This window comes from Nansenia antarctica (assembly GCF_963989245.1).
Source record: "Nansenia antarctica genome assembly, chromosome: 2".
Lineage (NCBI taxonomy): Eukaryota > Metazoa > Chordata > Actinopteri > Argentiniformes > Microstomatidae > Nansenia > Nansenia antarctica.
Window position 1 is genome coordinate 52,906,988 of NC_137675.1, and position 18,314 is coordinate 52,925,301.

Consider the following 18,314-nt stretch of genomic DNA (forward strand, 5'->3'; position numbering starts at 1 on the left):
ATTGCAGGGGATTTGGGCACATTTCTTTGGCCGCTACCCACACGTTTATCTGTGTTGCTCATTCCACGAATGCATGATCCTTACAAGACAAGTTGTACCTCGTTGTAAAGGTGAGTAATCAGGCTTTCCAACGATATAAAATACAGTACCAACAATACCAATTGGTCTTATTAAAGGGGAGGAAGAATCGACTGAAATAACGTTTCCAAACTTTTTTTGAGGAGTTTATCTTGCGCATGACTGAAATCAACGTGATAATGACGCCAGTCTGCTGCGTGGCACGTCGTGAGCTTAGTATTATAAGGTTCTATCTCCGTTTAGGGCAGTTCAGAGATATTGAGCGTCAAAGTTTTGACATTCCATTATGTTTTGTGAGATGGAACCTTTGTATTTTATTAATTACTAACTCAAAAATGTCAACATTATAAAAATAACACCACACAGGCATTAATAATGATGACCCAAGACCAGCTACTGTGGGGCCTGAAGAAGGATGTTCGCTCCGTGCTCAACTCCAAGTTAGGCCTGTCCCCGGACGACCTGAGTCGGGACTACCTCTGCATCGTGGGCCATCCGCTGCCTCTGAGGTCCCTCGGCTTCCACAGCGTGATGGACATGATCAAGGAGATGCCTGACGTGGTGAAGATGGGCTTTTTGGAAGACGGCAGCTTGGTGTTGAAAGGTAAGCCCAGTCTAGTAGTGGTGCGGCTGTGGCGCAGGAGGTAGAGTCGCCGTCTAATGATCACAAGGTTGGCAGATCGGCGGTTCGAGCCCCGGCTGGCCACATGTCGAAGTGTCCTTGGGCAAGACACTGAACCCCAAAATTGCTCCCAGTGAGCGGGCCGGCGCCTTGCATGGCAGCTTGCCGCCATTGGTGTGTGAATGTGTGTGTGAATGTGTGAATGAGAGGCTGTTGTAAAGCGCTTTGGAGCAGCAAAAAAGTTGCTATAAGTGCAGTCCATTTACCATTACCATTTTAGTACTATGACCTGCACAGAGTAAAATTACACACGTATGCACGAAAATACTACTTTATTCCAACCCAACTCTTTGCCTCGCTTTTTCTTCCCCTCCCTCCCTCCCTCCCATCCCTTGGTCCCTCTGCAGCGGTTATGGACGAAAGCACCCGACGCATAGGGGAGATGGTGGCCCGGCAGCGTGTCCCTAAGACCAAACCACACAGGGGCGGTATGGGCTTCTTCTCCCCGCACTACAGGAAACAACAGTTCCCCGCCGGCCCCCTCCCCCGGCGGGGCCACGCCCCCCCGGCCCTGCCCGCTCAGCTGCGCTCACAGCTGCGGCAGCTGCTCGCCCCGGGGCCCATGGGCCTGTCGGAGCTGCAGGACGGCTTCGCCCGCCGCTTCGGCCACCCGCTGCGCGTCGGCAACCTCGGCTTCTACTCCGTCGCGGAGATGCTGGCGGCCGCGGCGGACCTGGTGGTGGTCAAGCAGAGCCGGACGGGCTCCCTGCTGACCCTGAAGGTGGCGCCACCTGCGATGGGGCTGACGGCGTCGCAGGGTGGGGCGCTGATGGCATCGCGTGGGGGGACGGCGGTGAGGACGGGGCAGATAAAGCCACCTCGACCACAGCTGACCCCCTCGACGGACACATGTGCGAGGCCAGCGGTAGACACAGGTGGGTTGGTACTACAGTGTAGACAGATCGTGACGTTAGAATTATAAGGTTCTATCTCCATTTTTGGTCAAAATTGAGTTTTTTACATAATCTGATCCATTAGGTGTTTATTAATGCCTGTGTGGTGTTATTTTTAAAATGTTGACATTTTTGAGTTAGTAATTCATAAAATACAAAAGTTCCATCTCACAAAACATAATGGAATGTAAAAACTTTGACGCTCATTATTATCTCTGAACTACCCTAAACGGAGATAGAACTGTATAATTCTAAACTCACGTTTTCTTTTTAACATTTACTTTTTCTTTACATGTATGCATTTGAGGCACCTGATGTGAAGGCTTTTTTCTGAGCAGGACTACATTTAGCACTTGTGTCCATGGGCATGCTATCATTCAGTATCCCTGTTTTATACCTTTAACTATACATGGCTATAAGTTGGACTCGCCTGGGAACACCACCACTAGTGTGCCCTTCAGTACGTTACTTAGCCCTAACTTTCTCCAGGGAGACTGTCCCTGTAAACTCTAATTAAGTGGTAAATGGTAACTGCTAAATGGTTCAGGCGGCATAGAGCAAATTACCCCTCGGACAGGAGGTTATGCCAGAGAGCTTTTTTGGATCCACACCCTAGAACGTTTACAACGCCTAGGCTTGAATGAGGATTTCGACATGTGTTGTGCTATGAATAAATTACTTTAGACACTTGCCTGATGTCTGCATGTTTGTAGCATTTCTCTATTGTTTTTTGTTCTGTTAAGTATATATTGTAAATATTTCATGTACTTTTAGGTGTTTCCTGTCTCATGAACACATGTTTTTTGTAGTCCACTAAATCTAGGACTACAATTCCCTTGATGCCTAGCCACTAGGTGAAATATTTGACACAGATGTTGTGCATTGGCTAATTAAGTGATGTTGTTTGAAGCCTTTATACCACTGCATTCAATTGAATGAATGAATGAATGAATGAATGGTCTTTATTTTCATTGATATAGTACAGGTACCAAACAACGAAATTTGGGAAATTGTCTGCTTTATGCTTTATGCCGAAATTTGGGAAATTGTCTGCTTTATGCCTGAAGAAGGTTTATGACTGAAAGTTCGTGCAATAAACTACGGTTTATTTGCACAGATTTGAGTGTGCGGACGGATGCTGTTTTTTTGCACTTTATTGATACTCTTCAATTCCAGCACCTCAGCTAAGTCTGATCACGGATGAGCGGTGGTATTTTCATTATTATACAATTTAACTGCTACATGGTTAAAATGTAAATGGGTGTAACTGTAAAATGTAAACAGTAGTGATCTGGTATTGGTTGTGACTAATGCAACATTTTGTCTGTCTTCAGCTCCTGTGGAAAACCCCTCTGGTACTCCAGTACAGAATCACATGGCCTCTGGTCCTGAGGACACTGTCCCTAACAGCTCAGGGGGACACCAGGACCATGGGGGACATGGAATTCACCAGGACATGGAATTGACACAACCTGAGCCACAGCTCATCCAACAGGGGCAGCTATTTGAAAAATGTGTCATAAAAGTGAGTCTGTTTCTCTTTTTACCTCATAGTAAATGTTCTGTATGTGAAACTGTAACATTCAGGGGTGCAAACTTGTCACCTTTCTGCTAAATTAGCGGTTTTTACCACAAAATAGTAAATCCATGTGAATCGACCATGTTGATAATTTTCTTCATTTTCAGGCAAAAAAATAAATGTTGTCACCTTTTTAGGCCATCACCAGTTTGCACCCCTGAACATTACTTTAAATGCTTGTAGAGTTCACTCCTACTAGAAGTCATGTTTTTTTGTGAAGAACATTTAATGAGATATGATTATTGGTCTCGTTGCACTTCACATTTATATGAATGGGAACTCACCCAATCACCACTAGTGAATGTGTTGTGTTTGATTGGCCACGATGCAGCTGGAGGAGAAGCTCAGGCAGCGTATCCTGGAGAACGGCCATGCGGGCACCGTCAGTGAGGAGCTGAAGGCCAACCTTCGCCAGGTCAGTTTACATCTTCCCAAAGCGACTTACAATCAATACATTTGTTTAAGTAAATGAGTCAGGAGCCAGACTATTGAGTTGCTCCTTTATGGGTGGATACCGAAATCATTGAAAACTCCTAATGTTCTAGTCACACATGATGGTGACAGTGAAGATTCCTTCTTTCTAGGTTGTTGCTCAGAACAGTGAAGGGATATCAATACATGATCTTCATGCCGAATACAAGGTAATTATACTAGTTTCCTTTGTTACACATATTCCACTCTACTTTACGGGGCGGCTGTGGCACAGGAGGTAGAGTCGCCGCCTAATGATCACAAAGTTGGCAGATCGGCGGTTCGATCCCCGGCTGGCCACATGTCTCCCAGTGAGCGGGCCGGCGCCTTGCATGGTAGCTTGCCGCTATTGGTGTGTGAATGGGTGAATGAGAGGCCGTTGTAAAGCGCTTTGGAGCAGCAAAAAAGGTGCTATATAAGTGCAGTCCATTTACCATTTACCATTTCCCCCTGGTCAACAGAGGATGTTTGGGGAGGAGCTCCCGGTGGCCCAGAGTGGCTTCCTGAGCGTGACGGAGATGGTGGGGGCGCTGAGCGACACGCTGTATCTGCGGCCTGTGGCCGGGGAAGAGGGCCCCCACTGGATGATCACCGACACCAAACACACCGGCCACACGCAACCAGGTCAGCTCGATGGTTTCAATTTGTGACACAGCCCAATGAAAAGGGCTACCTGTAGGCGAAATCATTTTTCAGTTTTTTACATGTGCTTAAACTACAGATTGTAAGCTTTCAAATGATGCATCATACATTGAAATCGGAAACAAATTGAAGACGACATGAGTATTTGAAAGTTGCTACACCGGAAATCACTAAGCACAGAAAATCCCCATCAAAGATAATGAATCCCCATCAAACAACAAGAAACGAAGTCATTGTGTTATAGATTACACTTATTTAATGAACGTAAAACTGTTCGGAAAAATAACGAGTGGGTACTTCACATCTTCGAGTTGAATGTTAGCTAAAACAACGAAAATCTGAAAGAAAAAAAAAAAAACTTTAAAGACGAATTTGATGTCTTTCTCATTTCCGAGAGGTGTCCAGAAACACCAGGAGCAGTCACATTTGTATTGTTTCTTTGGATAAAAGCGTCTGCTAAATGGTTAAAATGTAAAAAATGCATCCTATCTATTCTATTCAGCTAATACCATTGCGTTCCCACATTATTGAGAGATCACAGCCATTTGTCCCATTGGGGGAAGGGTCATTTGAAGAGGAGGGGCAGAACTGAGTACTGTATCTTATAGCTCATGGCATTCTATAAACGCAGCACCCTGATAATAATAATAATAATAACTTTAATTTATATAGCGCCTTTCAGAAACCCCAAGGACACTTTACAATTCAAGGGAATGATCAGACAGACAAAAACAGGACAAAACAAAACTGAAACAGTGACTAGGGGCCAAAGGCCTTGGAGAACAGAGAGTCCAGGGTGGGGGCATTGCGGATCACTATGGGGAGGGAGTTCCAGAGGGTAGGTGCAGCCACGCTGAAGGCTCTGTCCCCAAAGGTCCGTAGGTTTGTTGATGTGATGTTTTTGGCCAGGGGCTGTAGAGCCCGACACCCCCGGCGATGCTGAGCAGGGTGACCGGCTGAACCCCTCCAGCCAGGGCTATTACTTCAGCTCTGGGGAGTCGCCCTGGGAGGGGCGCAGAGAGGAGGAGGACGGGGAGGACGGAGAGGCCGCCGCCGACAACGACTTGATGTCAGAGACAGACCTCCGCATCACCACCACCACCTTCCAACAGGTGAGAGAAGAGACCCGTCTGACTCGGGTCTGAGAAGACAGGTCGTGACGTTAGAATTATAAGGTTCTATCTCCATTTTTATCAAAATTGAGTTTTTTACATAATCTGATCCATTAGGTGTTTATTAATGCCTGTGTGGTGTTATTTTTAAAATGTTGACATTTTTTAGTTAGTAATTAATAGGGGTGTAACGGATCACCTAACTCACGGATCGGATCGTGTCACGGTTTTTTAGTCACGGATCGGATCATTTTTCGGATCAATACAAAACATAAAAATAAAAATAAAAAGCTTTTTCCTCGAATTCTGTAAAAACACCACTTTTACTGTGTAAAACCCAACAACATTCAAGATGTCAAAACTGGTATATATATATATATATATATATATGTGTGTGTGTGTATATACATATACATATATATACATAACATATTCTACACTCAAACATTAGGCTACATTAGGGCTGCACGATTAATCGATTTTAAATCGAAATCGCGATTTGAAATGATGCGATTAGCTAATCGCAAAGCCTGCGATTTGCCTGCGTTTTATTTATTTATTTTTTTGCCATTTAGCAGACGCTTTTAATCCAAAGCGATTTACAATTACGAATTACAGGGACATTCCCCCTGGAGTAACTGAGGGCTAAGTGCCTTACTCAAGGGCACACTAGTAGTGGTGTGGTTTCAGGCGGGATTTGAACTCACAACCTTCCGATCACAAGTCCAACTCACTATCCACTAGACCACCACTACCCGTATGGGATACGTCATACAGCGCGTCGGATTCAACGTCAATGAACGTCAACGTCAATGAACGTCAATGTCAATGAACGTCAATGTCAATGAACGCACACGCACAACAACAACATCGCACGTGAAACGCCCACGTTTCGGTAGCTAGCAACATTCATGGTGGATAAATGACTTCAGCAGAGCCAGAAGTAACGATTTAGTCCCGAAGAAAAACAGCACTTCTGTTGTAAGTATTTCGGGTTTAGGACGACAGATGTGCAACAAAAGCAGGTGTTGGGCACGACCTGTCGTGGAACAGTCGCTACATCCAGCCGCAACGCCACAAACCTGTATCAGCACTTGAAAAAGTACCACGGGCAGCTCTATGACGGAGAGTTAAGTGAAAGTCCCGTAGCCCAGTCTAACGTTAAGCAAACTAGAGTTTTAGAGTCGTTTGCGGCTGTTACCCCGTATGAAAAGGGCTCACGAAGGCACCGTGAAATAACCAATTCCATCACGCATTACCTCGCTAAAGACATGGTGTCTATTAACACTGTGAGCAACAAAGAGTTTAAAAAACTAATCCAAACGCTGGATAAAAGATAATGTGATTCCATCCCGCACGTACGGAGCTGAAACATGTGGAGTACTATGCAACAACAACCGATCTGCGGTCGAGCCGTGCACTTACATAGGCCTACATTACGACGAGTTGAAGAGCTTTATCTATTTCAATGTTTACAGAAAGGACCTATTCTTTTTTACTGGACATTTTTATTATCACTTTATTTAACTTGATTGCAGTATGTGCAATATTTTGATGCTGCTCCTGAGCCATAATTAAATAACCTTGTTTGTAGAAAGGTCCTATTTTATTTTCATATTGGAATTGTTCAAAAAAATAATACACTTGAGAGAAACAAAATGGCAGCTGTTTAAAAAAAACATACATAAATATGTTGTTCCAATTCATATCTTTTAAGTTCTCATCCTTGCATTAGAACAGTTTGATGGCATAAGAGCAGTTAACAGTTTGATGGTATCATGTGGTAATGCTCTCTGAAATTAGCCCATGATAGACAGATTCATCCAATCACCTGCCAAGTATTTTTTGAAAGTACCTGCCCTTTTCCAAACAGCTTCCAATTAAGCTTTCCTAGATGGTTGTGTGAAACAAACCACCTGAGTCAGGTTAGTAATGCTCCATCACATGTTTTAATCTGAAGCTTGATTTTAAAGCAACACAACTTTAAAGCAACCCAATGTAAGTTTAGTTCTTTCACTCGTAGCTCGGGCTGTGGGGGTGCTAGAGGAGGGAGCCTCTAAGTCCCCTGAAGACGTACAAACAAACTGCACGTTGATACGACCTTCCTAGCCGGAGATATGGCCACACTTTACCAAAACTTTTTTTTTTTGCTATTTAAAAAAATAATAATCGCAAATTAAATCGCAATCGCAATATCTGTCCAAATAATCGCAATTCGATTTTTTTCCCCAAATCGTGCAGCCCTAGGCTACATATTAAACAGAAACACACATTCAACTTAAATGATGCAGTAGGAGAGAGGGAGGAGGCACCTGGTTGCAGCAGTGAATCACTGGGCTCTTTAAAGCAGACAAATAAACATGTTTTATGCCACTTTTAACTAAATAATAAAGTGAAACCTTACTTTAAACATGGTATGAAAAAATTGGCTACATTATCAGAAGTTGTCAAGCTGCCTTTTTCGTGCCTCCCATCAACACACCAGGGTCGCGGCAAATGTGTGGCCATGCTCGTACGACTTTCTCATTGCACAACGCTTAAACACCGTAACTTTTTTATCGACCACACTTCCAATGACACTGTCCGTCATTGTTATAATTGATAGCAAAGCCAAAGTGCTCCCATACATGGGATTTAAATGACGAGGGAGGCATTTCGAGTTCTTCTCTGTCGCCAACATTAGCAGGACTCGCCATGAACACTTGGGCTGTGTTCGTAAATTTGCTCTGATAGCGCCGGAGAGCACACTGGGTCCGACGTCATAAAGGGACCAAGTAATTTGATTGGACAAGAGGCGTTCCATGAATGCTGATCAGATTCCAGAGCGAATTTACGAACGCAGCCGTTGTTGTTCTAGATTTTTTTTTGCATTATCAACCTATCATTGCGCTTTAGAGTAAAACAAAGCACGCAACTGTCGCATCTATCTTTTCATGGCAACTCTACATTGTGATTTACAAGGGATATTAACTAATATTAAGTAATATTATTACTTGGTTACATTTTGCAATTGATCCGCGGTACACATGCGTGCCGAACCGTGGGGGGCGATCCGTTACACCCCTAGTAATTAATAAAATACAAAGGTTCCATCTCACAAAACATAATGGAATGTAAAAACTTTGACGCTCAATATCTCTGAACCACCCTAAACGGAGATAGAACCGTATCATTCTAAACGGAGATAGAACCTTATCATTCTAAACTCACGATCTGACTCTGGTCTAAGAAGAGTAACTGGTCCTACTTGCCCTTTTGTTCAAGGTCAGTCTATAGCTTCTGTTTCCCCTGAGGGCAGCTGGACCAAATACATCATCATAGACAATTGAGGCTGAAACCGAAACGCATTTCACAAGAATAGATGTTGTTTGATTTCTGTACATCTTTGATCACCTCCTGTACATCTTCTTTGGTGATTGTAAATGTTCAAGGACAACCCATTCAATCCACAAAGTGTCTTTGTGGTGACAATAAAAATGTGTGTGTGTGTGTGTGTGTGTGTGTGTGTGTGTACACGCACATTCATGTGTGTGTGTGTGTTTGTGGACACTCATGGCTGTGTGTTTCTCCCCCCTCTAGATGGTGGCCAAGTTCCCTGCCGTGCAGGTACGGTGTATGGCAGGTATGGTTCCTCTGGACGCCCTGCGGGGCCAGCGCCTGAGGGCGCCCACGCCCAGGGACCCTAGGGAGGTGATAGAGGTGTTGGTGGAGCACGTGGAGTCACCCAGCAACTTCTACATCCGCTTCCACGAGACCCGGGAGGCTCGCGCCCTGGAGAGCATTATGGTGGAGATGAGGTGAGGAGACTGTGCCGCTTAGACCGGGGAGGAAACATGACTGAATCAGAATTAGAAGACTTTATTGCCATGACATGTAAACATGTTAGGAATTTGGTTTGGGACAGTGGAGCGCAGTTTACAACAGGACAGGTGCAAGACAGGACAAGACAGTGCAAAACCAACATCATTCAGGGGTGCAAACTTGTCACCTTTCTGCTAAATTAGCCATTTTTATCTCAAAATAGGTCATCCATGTGAATTGTGTAGATCTGCAAAAAAAAAATATGGGTGTGGGGGGGGGGGGGGGGGTCGGTCTAAGTCTCATCCATGTCACATGATGCACAAGCTAGCTAATCTCCCTGTCTGCTAAACTCTGCTGCAGTTGAAATAACGTTTAGCTTCAGGGAGCTAGGTACAGTTCCAGACAGCATAGAGAACACAGTCACAGTAAACTGTTTTAGAAGTAATTCTGCAGGTGTTGAGGTCAGGGCTGCCGCTACTTACACACGCATCATTGTTAGACCACCGTTAGTGCTAGCGATATCTATTTAACACCATTAGTGCTAGCGCTATCCCCCCCCCCCTAAGGTTAGCCACAAAAAAAATGTGTCACCTTTTTGGGCCATCACCTGTTTGCACCCCTGTATTATGTATAAACCACTTTCTCACAGATCCAGTTCAGTGTCACTCTACATGGGTAGTCATACCATTGATTAAGTTTACTTCCATAATTAAATATGCAAACACAGTCATCATCCCTATAACTATTTGGCTGATTGTGACCCCAGTACGCTGTGTTGAGAGGTGTGCCATCCACCCATTTCCAGGTCCCCTCTGTGTCTCTCTCAGTCAGACCAATCCAGACGAATTTCTTATTCAAATCAATGATAAAGTCCTGTTCCTCTATGCTGTTGATGACCACCAGGTCTGCTCCTCTGTCTCTGCAGTCCTGTCTGCTCTCATCCCAGGTTCTAGTCTCAGTGGAGAGGAAGTAGCAATTGCAGCCAAACTTCATCCATCCTTCTGCACAACCGGTTTTCAGTTTCCTCTGAAGGTCGTCTCTCTCTTTAGTCAGGTTGTTGTAACTGGTCTGTAACCAGTCTGTGTGATCATTCTCATATTTGTCTGAGAGACAGGAGAAGCTGTGGTTAGGTTGACAGCCTGGCGGTTTATAACTTGTTCTCACCATCAGGTTCTACTGAACTGATTCAGTTCATAAGAATTACGACCATGTGACATTCAGTTTGGTGGTTTCTCTTCATAGAGCTCTCTGTTAGGGCTTTCACACTGGCAAAGAACCGTGCCGGTTCGCGTTCGGGAACCTCCGAACATTGGTGCTGTCTGGCGAACGAGCCCGCATTCATACCAGTGTAACCACAACCATCAGGGGTCATACCAGTGTAACCAGAACCATCAGGGTTCATACCAGTGTAACCAGAACCATCAGGGGTCATACCAGTGTAACCAGAACCATCAGGGTTCATACCAGTGTAACCAGAACCATCCGCGTCATCAACGCTGGGTGATGAAGGGGCGGGATAAACAAAAATGTCACAACTAGATGGCAGCTACTTCACTGGACATGAGGATAATATCTTCCACTACAGTATCTGAAATAAACACAATTTTATATGAAACAAAACAAAAGACACTTTCTACACGCCTTCTCTTACTAACCAGCTGCTCCATTACTGGAATAGAAATGGCTTACGAAATTCGCGTTCGCGCATGTCCGCGAGCGTGTGCGTGTGTGTGTGTTTGCTGAGCATGTGAGGAAGATAGAGAGAATAATGAAACTTTTGATATTGTTTTTGATCACTAATGATTAGATTTAGATTAGATTACATTTTGTCTACTTCCTTCTTGCTGGTCTTTACAGCCTAGAATATGACACACCCACTGACGACATGACTGTTCTACGTTTTGGTTCGCGCTTGAGAACCACTATTTTCTGGTACCCGCTGCGAACCAACTTTTCAGGCTCCTAACCAATTGAGTTTGGGTCTGCATGCGCCGGCCGGTTCCAGACTTGGTTCGCGAATGCGAACCGGCACGGTTCTTTGCCGGTGTGAACGCCCTATGTGTGTATTCAAGGATAATATCATAATCACAAGTCAGGAGACTCACAGTGGACGAGACGCAGGGAGACGTTCAGTGTGACTTGTAGAACACACATCAGCCCAGCAACCAGCATGTGGATTCTCCTACCTGCAAGAGACACACACACACCATTCTACATCACTGAATCTCATATCAATGAACAAACATAAAATGATGATTGTTAGTCACTCATATCTCTTTGAATCTGTGCTGATTCTATGTCTTTAGAGTCGTGAGATTTTAATGTGTAAATAATTAGATAAAATAAGAAAGTATAAGAAAGTCCACAAGATGGCAGCAGACATTTGCACAAAAGTGTCTGAAGCGTTGATGTGTGTGTGTGAGTGTGTGTGTGTGTGTGTGTGTGTGTGTGTGTGTGTGTGTGTGTGTGTGTGTGTGTGTGTGTGTGTGTGTGTGTGTGTGTGTGCGTGCGTGCATGTGTGTACGTTTATGCGTGTGCGCGGACAGCATGCTGTGTGTGTGTGTGTGTGTGTATGGATGTGTGTGTGGACAGCATGCTGTGGGGGTGTGTGTGTGCGTGTGTGTGTGTGTGTGTGCGTGCGGGTGTGTGTATGGGTGTGTGCGTGTGTGTGTGTGTGTTCACACCTAGACAAGTTCTCACTACAATTACCTTTTATACTGTTTTTAATATTCTTCCTCTTTTTACTCATTCCTTTCTTTTGAGGGCAAAAACCACCACAGGGTCACATTCAGTTAGCGACATGCTACATGCTGATACAGCTAGATGCAGTAAGAGACCATATATACAGTTTGGTAGAGAGGAAGTAACTCTATCAACGACATTGACACTGAACTTGAAAGGTGAATATTTAGGCCTTCCAAACATTTTTCCAAATATACCAACCATTTAAAAATGAGTCTCTACAGTATGTGCATTTTAAATCCATAAGTCTTACTCTGTTTCAGCTGTGTGTGTGTGTGTGTCATCAGAAAAGGGAGATTCAGAAATCACAAGCATGATTCATGATGACAGTTATTAGTTACTGACCTGAGTGAGGACAGTTATTAGTTACTGACCTGAGTGAGGACAGTTATTAGTTACTGACCTGAGTGAGGACAGTTATTAGTTACTGCCCTGAGTGAGGACAGTTATTAGTTACTGACCTGAGTGATGAGACTCTCTGACCACAATCCTCTCCTCCACCTCCCCTCTGTGGAACCTGACGTTTTCATCCTTGTCAGGGTTGGCATGGATAACCTCAGACATCTTTCCAATACTTTTTATTCTAACTTTACCTCAACTCTACTGTATAGTCTCTTTGTCTGTGTAGCTGCGTTAGCATGTGTGCCTGACTGACAGCTGAATGTGAGACTGTTGTTGCTGCCCTCAGTAGAAAAGGAAGTGTACAACGATGATGAGGAAGTACACAGGTGTTTGTGTCTGCACTGAAACTCTGCCCCGCCCCCTTCTTCAGGGGACTAATATTACTTTATTTTTCTTATTCAATTGGAATTGGTTTTTAACAATTTTGTCTTTAACTATATTATATTTATAGATTTTTTTAAATACATTTTATTTCCATTCATCTATGACAGGTCTCTAATATGCAACATACTAGTTGTTGTCTTGTTTTTTTAGCTCTAGCTTTTTTCATGATGCGCGAGCTAACTAATCTTCCTGTCTGCTAAACTTTCAACAACGCTGCTGTTGAAATAACTTTTAGCTTCAGGGAACTAGGTGCAGTTCCAGACAGCATAGAGAACACAGTCACAGTAAACTGTTTTAGAAGTAATTCTGCAGGTGCTGAGGTCAGGGCTGCCGCTACGTACACATGCATCATGGTTAGACCACCGTTAGTGCTAGCGGTATCTATTTAACACCATTAGTGCTAGCGCTATTCAAAGGTTAGCCACAAAAAAAACGTTTCACCTTTTTGGGCCATCACCAGTTTGCACCCCTGATCATAGTGCAAGGGGGGGGGGCCACCAGCAGCAGCATTTAGGAGCCGGATGGCCGTGGGGAAAAAGCTGTGTGCGTGTCGGGCCTTCACAGTCTTTAGTGACCTCCTGCCTGAGGGGAGCGGGGCGAAGAGGCTGTGGCCTGGGTGTGCGGGGTCAGCCATGATCTCCCTGGCCCTCCCCAAAGCCCTACTTTTTGACTCTACTTTCATTTCCCATTGGGAATGGGAAATGAATATAGAGTCAATGGTTGCCTTCATTGTAGTCATGCTGCAGATTATCAGATCTCACAATACCTTGAGTCTAACATCTCAGGCAACCACATGTACAGTAGCAGCAAGCACAATGCTGATCTGTGCAGCCCCTAGGTGACCTGGAACGTAACCATATGTGTGGTGGCCTGGGAAAACCCTTCACATGGTGGCATTTTGACATTTTCATTTTTTTTATATTTCCATAAATTAGAAGTTCTCAGCTATTCATAACTGGTTGAATGACTGAGATAGCCCTTTTTATTTTAAAAAGTTATGAGCATTTTAATGTATTATGTCAAAAAAAGTGAAAGGTGAGAAATGCTGCCCCCAACCCCTTTCTCCTCCGGGTCGGGGGAGGAGCCTATGCAGATCGTCCGGTCTCGTTTGTCTGCTTGTGATGCGGTGTTAGTCTGCTCGCCTCGTCGGTATCCGAGGGACAGATCCATTTGTGTGTCTTCTAGTTAAGATTTTATTACTTTATGCTTATTGTGAGCATCAGTAAACTGGCAATAACACAGGTGGAAGTATCGTCTCTCCTTTCGCTCATGTGTGCGTGCGTTGCTTAACTGAGAATGAGACACGTTCAACGTGACGTTGTTTCGCTAGCAAACTACCCACCACAAAAACATAAAAATAAGTACTTTCTCTTTTGTTTTCTTAAAATGTTTATTCACCATAATGTAGTATGGAGTTCAAAGTACTAGAATACCACATAATATCAAAATCGCCGAAATAGGACATTTCCATCTATTTTTGCTCTTTGCCACAAACGAACGCCAGCGACATCCGACGGGTTTTCCCAGGCCACCACACATATGATCAGGTCAGATTCCTGTATCTGGAGTGGTAACATAGAACCATGAATAGAATAAAAAAGAAAGAAAAAATTCTTCTAGCATTGCGACTGCCAATGGCTCCTGGTCCTAGCATAGATTATGTTTTCTTACAATGACTGATGGATATATGATTCACTTACTTAGACAAATCTATTTGTTGTCAGTTCGCTTTGGTTAAAGACGTCTGCTGCTAAATGGCCAAAATGTAATGTAACGAGTTGCAAGATGATGTCAGAGTTTGTGGGAAACACCTCTTCCTCCTAGGAGTTGCTACACCTATCCCGAGGTGTCGGAGCGGTACTCCCTTCCCTCACGTTTCGTGCGTCAGGGCCAGGTGTGCTGCGTGGCTCCCAGAGACGAGTGGTTCTACCGGGTCGTCATCCACCGCGTCCTCAGCCAGACCCAGGTGGAGGTGTACTACGTGGACTTCGGGGACCTCACCACTGTGGACAGGACCAGCCTCAAGTTCCTCAAGTAGGCTTCTTCTGGTCCAGTTCAGACAGAGAGCAATGAAAGTCAATGGGCAGGTTTCACTAGACCAGTGTTAATATTGGCAGGCTTTTTAGTCACTTTTAGTCATTGGTGTTTAGATGAAGTCACCTCCATTTTTCTTAGTTCCAGTCCAGTTCCAATTGATGAAAACTGAAAACATGTCTCAGTCTTTTCGTCGCTGACTACGGCTAGACTAAAATGTTTTGGGGGTTTTGTGGGAGACCGCTTCTTGCCACATATTGTAGTGTAAAATCAATGTCCTGTAAATGTGACAGTCATTTTAACGACAAGTGTTAGGCCTCCTTGTCTGTTTTGCTGTTGTCCCCCTACATCTCTCTGCTTTCTCACCCCAAGGTCTTGTTACTCTGAGCTCCCGGCCCAAGCGGTCCCCTCATCACTCAGTGGAATCAAGCCTATGGGTGTAAGGCTCCACACACATCTCATATCACTGTTATTGACCACCAATCTCCCCAAGCTTTTAACATTGTATTGCTCCCATAGAGTCCCATTGACTTCCAGATAGCACTCTTATCTCCCATTCCATATTAAAAGCCTGTGTTTTGGTGTTCCAGGGCAGTTGGAGTTTGAACGCTACCAGCTCCTTCCGGAAGCTGTGCTGTGAGCGCCCCCTGGTGGGAGCCCTGCACAGCTATCAGGCAGACTTCCTGCAGGTCTTCCTGTGTGAGACGGACACGGAGGAGGACGTGTACATTCACACTGTCCTGCAGAGCCAGGGCCACGGGCTCTCCTGTCCCTCTGCAGTCAACTCAGAGGTCAGTAATGTACACACACACACACACACACACAAAATTGCTCCCAGTGAGCGGGCCAGTGCCTTGCATGGCAGCTTGCCGCCATTGGTGTGTGAATGTGTGTGTGAATGAGAGGCCGTTGTAAAGTGCTTTGGAGCAGCAAAAAAGGCGCTATATAAGTGCAGTCCATTTACCATTTACACACACACACACACACACATACACTTGCTTATACATGTACTGTATATATCCCATTCAACAACAATGATCCATTGCATCCATCCATTTGTTGTGTCAAACGTATTTCTTCTTTCAGCTGTGTGAGCAGTTCAACCCTGTGACCCTGTATCTGGGCGAGGGTGTGTTTGATGAGGGGATGGAAGTAGACATGGACGTGGTGGACCAAACCCCAGAGCCCTGCACCCAAACCCCTGCCACACCCCAGGTGAGGAGCTCCCCTTTCCCAATTCTAACAGTACACACACACACACACACACATCACACTCTCATTGTAGCAGACTAATGATCGTGGAGTGAAGATATTATCAAAGCGTACGCGCCTGTCGATCACCCATCCGCTTTGATAATATCTTCACTCACGATCATCTAGTCTTGTCTGGCGCCTGCGCCGTCTGTTGTTCTTCCTGCACACAGGTAAAAATATCCAGGATCCAGCAGCGTCGTCGGGCTCGCGCAAACAAACCCGGCGAATGTTTTACTTGCTCCGGACAAGTAAAAAAGCGTTACTGTCGAACCCTGATGTGTTTTAGGCTGCAGACCCTGCTGTTGGGAGCAATGAAAAAGAAGTGAAGCAGCTGCCTGACCTCCCAAAGCTGGAGTTCATCGGGGTGACACAGGCCAACTTCAAGGCCCAGGTATGACCTCTGACCCTGTATCACGCCCTCGGATTGAACAAGAGTTAGATTGTGTACAATAGATAAAGCATGTCTATTATAAGTAAGTCAACCATCCATGCCATATCATCGCCATGTCCTTGGTCCAATTCCGGCCATCGACAGCTGCAAGTCATCCCCCCTCTCTCTCTCATCCATACTTCCTGTCAATCTCTACTGTCTCTATCCTAATAAAGCAGAAATGCCCTAAAAACATATATATATATATATTTTAATTGTGTGTTTGTTGTGTCAGGCTGAGGAGATGGTTGTCTGTCCACACACTGACAGCACTCAGACAGCCTTTGATGCCTTGGCCACCGTGATGGATCTGTGAGTTATTACTTTTATTACTTTTATGCAGTATGTCTGTTTGTTTATGATGATGTAAAGATTATTATTATTATGGTACTTCCACATTTGTTGACATGTATGGTTTCAAGACTGTGTGTGTGAGCGTGTATTTCTGTGTGTGTGTCAGTGGGGTTGAGGTCCATGCCCAGAGTTCAGAGGTCGGTGCCCAGAGTTCAGAGGTCAGGGCCCTGAAGGCGGAGGAGGCCCTCCAGGCAGCGCTGGAGAAGATCCAGAACCTGGAGAGACAGCTAGCTGAGACCCAGAGGAGCCCAGAGGTCGGCTACCTCAACCACAGACCAACACCATAACACACTACTGTCACAGACCAACACCTTAACACACTACTGTCATAGACCAACACCTTAACACACTACTGTCATAGACCAAGACCTTAACACACTACTGTCATAGACCAACACCTTAACACACTACTGTCATAGACCAACACCTTAACACACTACTGTCACAGACCAACACCTTAACACACTACTGTCACAGACCAACACCTTAACACACTACTGTCACAGACCAACGCCTTAACACACTACTGTCACAGACCAACACCTTAACACACTACTGTCATAGACCAACACCATAACGCACCTCAACCACAGACCAACACCATAACACCACTGTCATAGACAAATCAATAACACACCTCAATTATTATGTCAATACTACACACATATCAGTGATATTGCAGGTAAAAAACATAATACATCTTTCTGTGAAGATAATTTCCCCCCACCAGAGCAGGCTGTTTTGTATAGGCCTGAATCCTAATTTCAAATATACGCTTAATTCAACTCTTTGTGCAAAACCTCCCATTGGCATAAACATCTCAACTTAATGGCCTTGAAGCCTATGACTGATCTACTGTAACTCACAGTAACATGGCCTAGGAAAGAAGACATCTAGAGTACTCTACTCTGTGGTTTTACTCCACTCTCCTTCACCTCTTATAATACAGGGTTCGACAGTAACGCTTTTTTACTTGCCCGGAGCAAGTAACAAATTCGCCGGGTTTGTTTGCGTGAGCCCGACGAAGCTGCTAGATCCCGGATATGTTTACCTGTGTGCAGGAAGAACAACAGACGGCGCAGGTGCGAGACTAGACTAGATGATCGTGGAGTGAAGATATTATCAAAGTGTACGCGCCTGTCGATCACCCGTACGCTTTGATAATATCTTCACTCAGGATCATCTAGTCTGGTCTGAAAATATCCAGGATCTAGCAGCGTCGTCTGGGCTCGCGCAAACAAACCCGGCGAATGTTTTACAAGTAAAAAAGCGTTACTGTCGAACCCTATAATGCAATCAGTGACTGTTTGAATTTGGTACACTCATACGCGTATATTTGTATTACAGTGAGCAAGAAATCTGTCGTGGCAGGCCCAAAGAAGGTAGCCACACCTGAGCCCAAAGTAGTGAGTCAGAAGCCTGAGTCGAGTCCCAAACCCTCCAAGCCCAAGAAACT

General features: G+C 44.8%; 1 protein-coding gene across 1 annotated transcript; it reads left to right on the plus strand.

The window, feature by feature from the left end:
- Positions 1-456: 456 nt before the first annotated feature.
- Positions 457-17,145, plus strand: LOC308150265 (tudor domain-containing protein 5-like; the record flags this gene model as incomplete). Its single annotated transcript, XM_080523115.1, has 15 exons — positions 457-682; positions 1,108-1,635; positions 3,018-3,178; positions 3,564-3,647; positions 3,817-3,873; positions 4,165-4,327; positions 5,264-5,457; positions 9,037-9,254; positions 14,611-14,820; positions 15,193-15,259; positions 15,411-15,611; positions 15,907-16,035; positions 16,361-16,465; positions 16,740-16,816; positions 16,965-17,145. 15 exons carry the CDS (start codon positions 457-459, stop codon positions 17,143-17,145), a joined length of 2,601 nt encoding a protein of 866 aa, XP_080379241.1.
- Between the last annotated feature and the right edge of the window lie 1,169 nt (positions 17,146-18,314).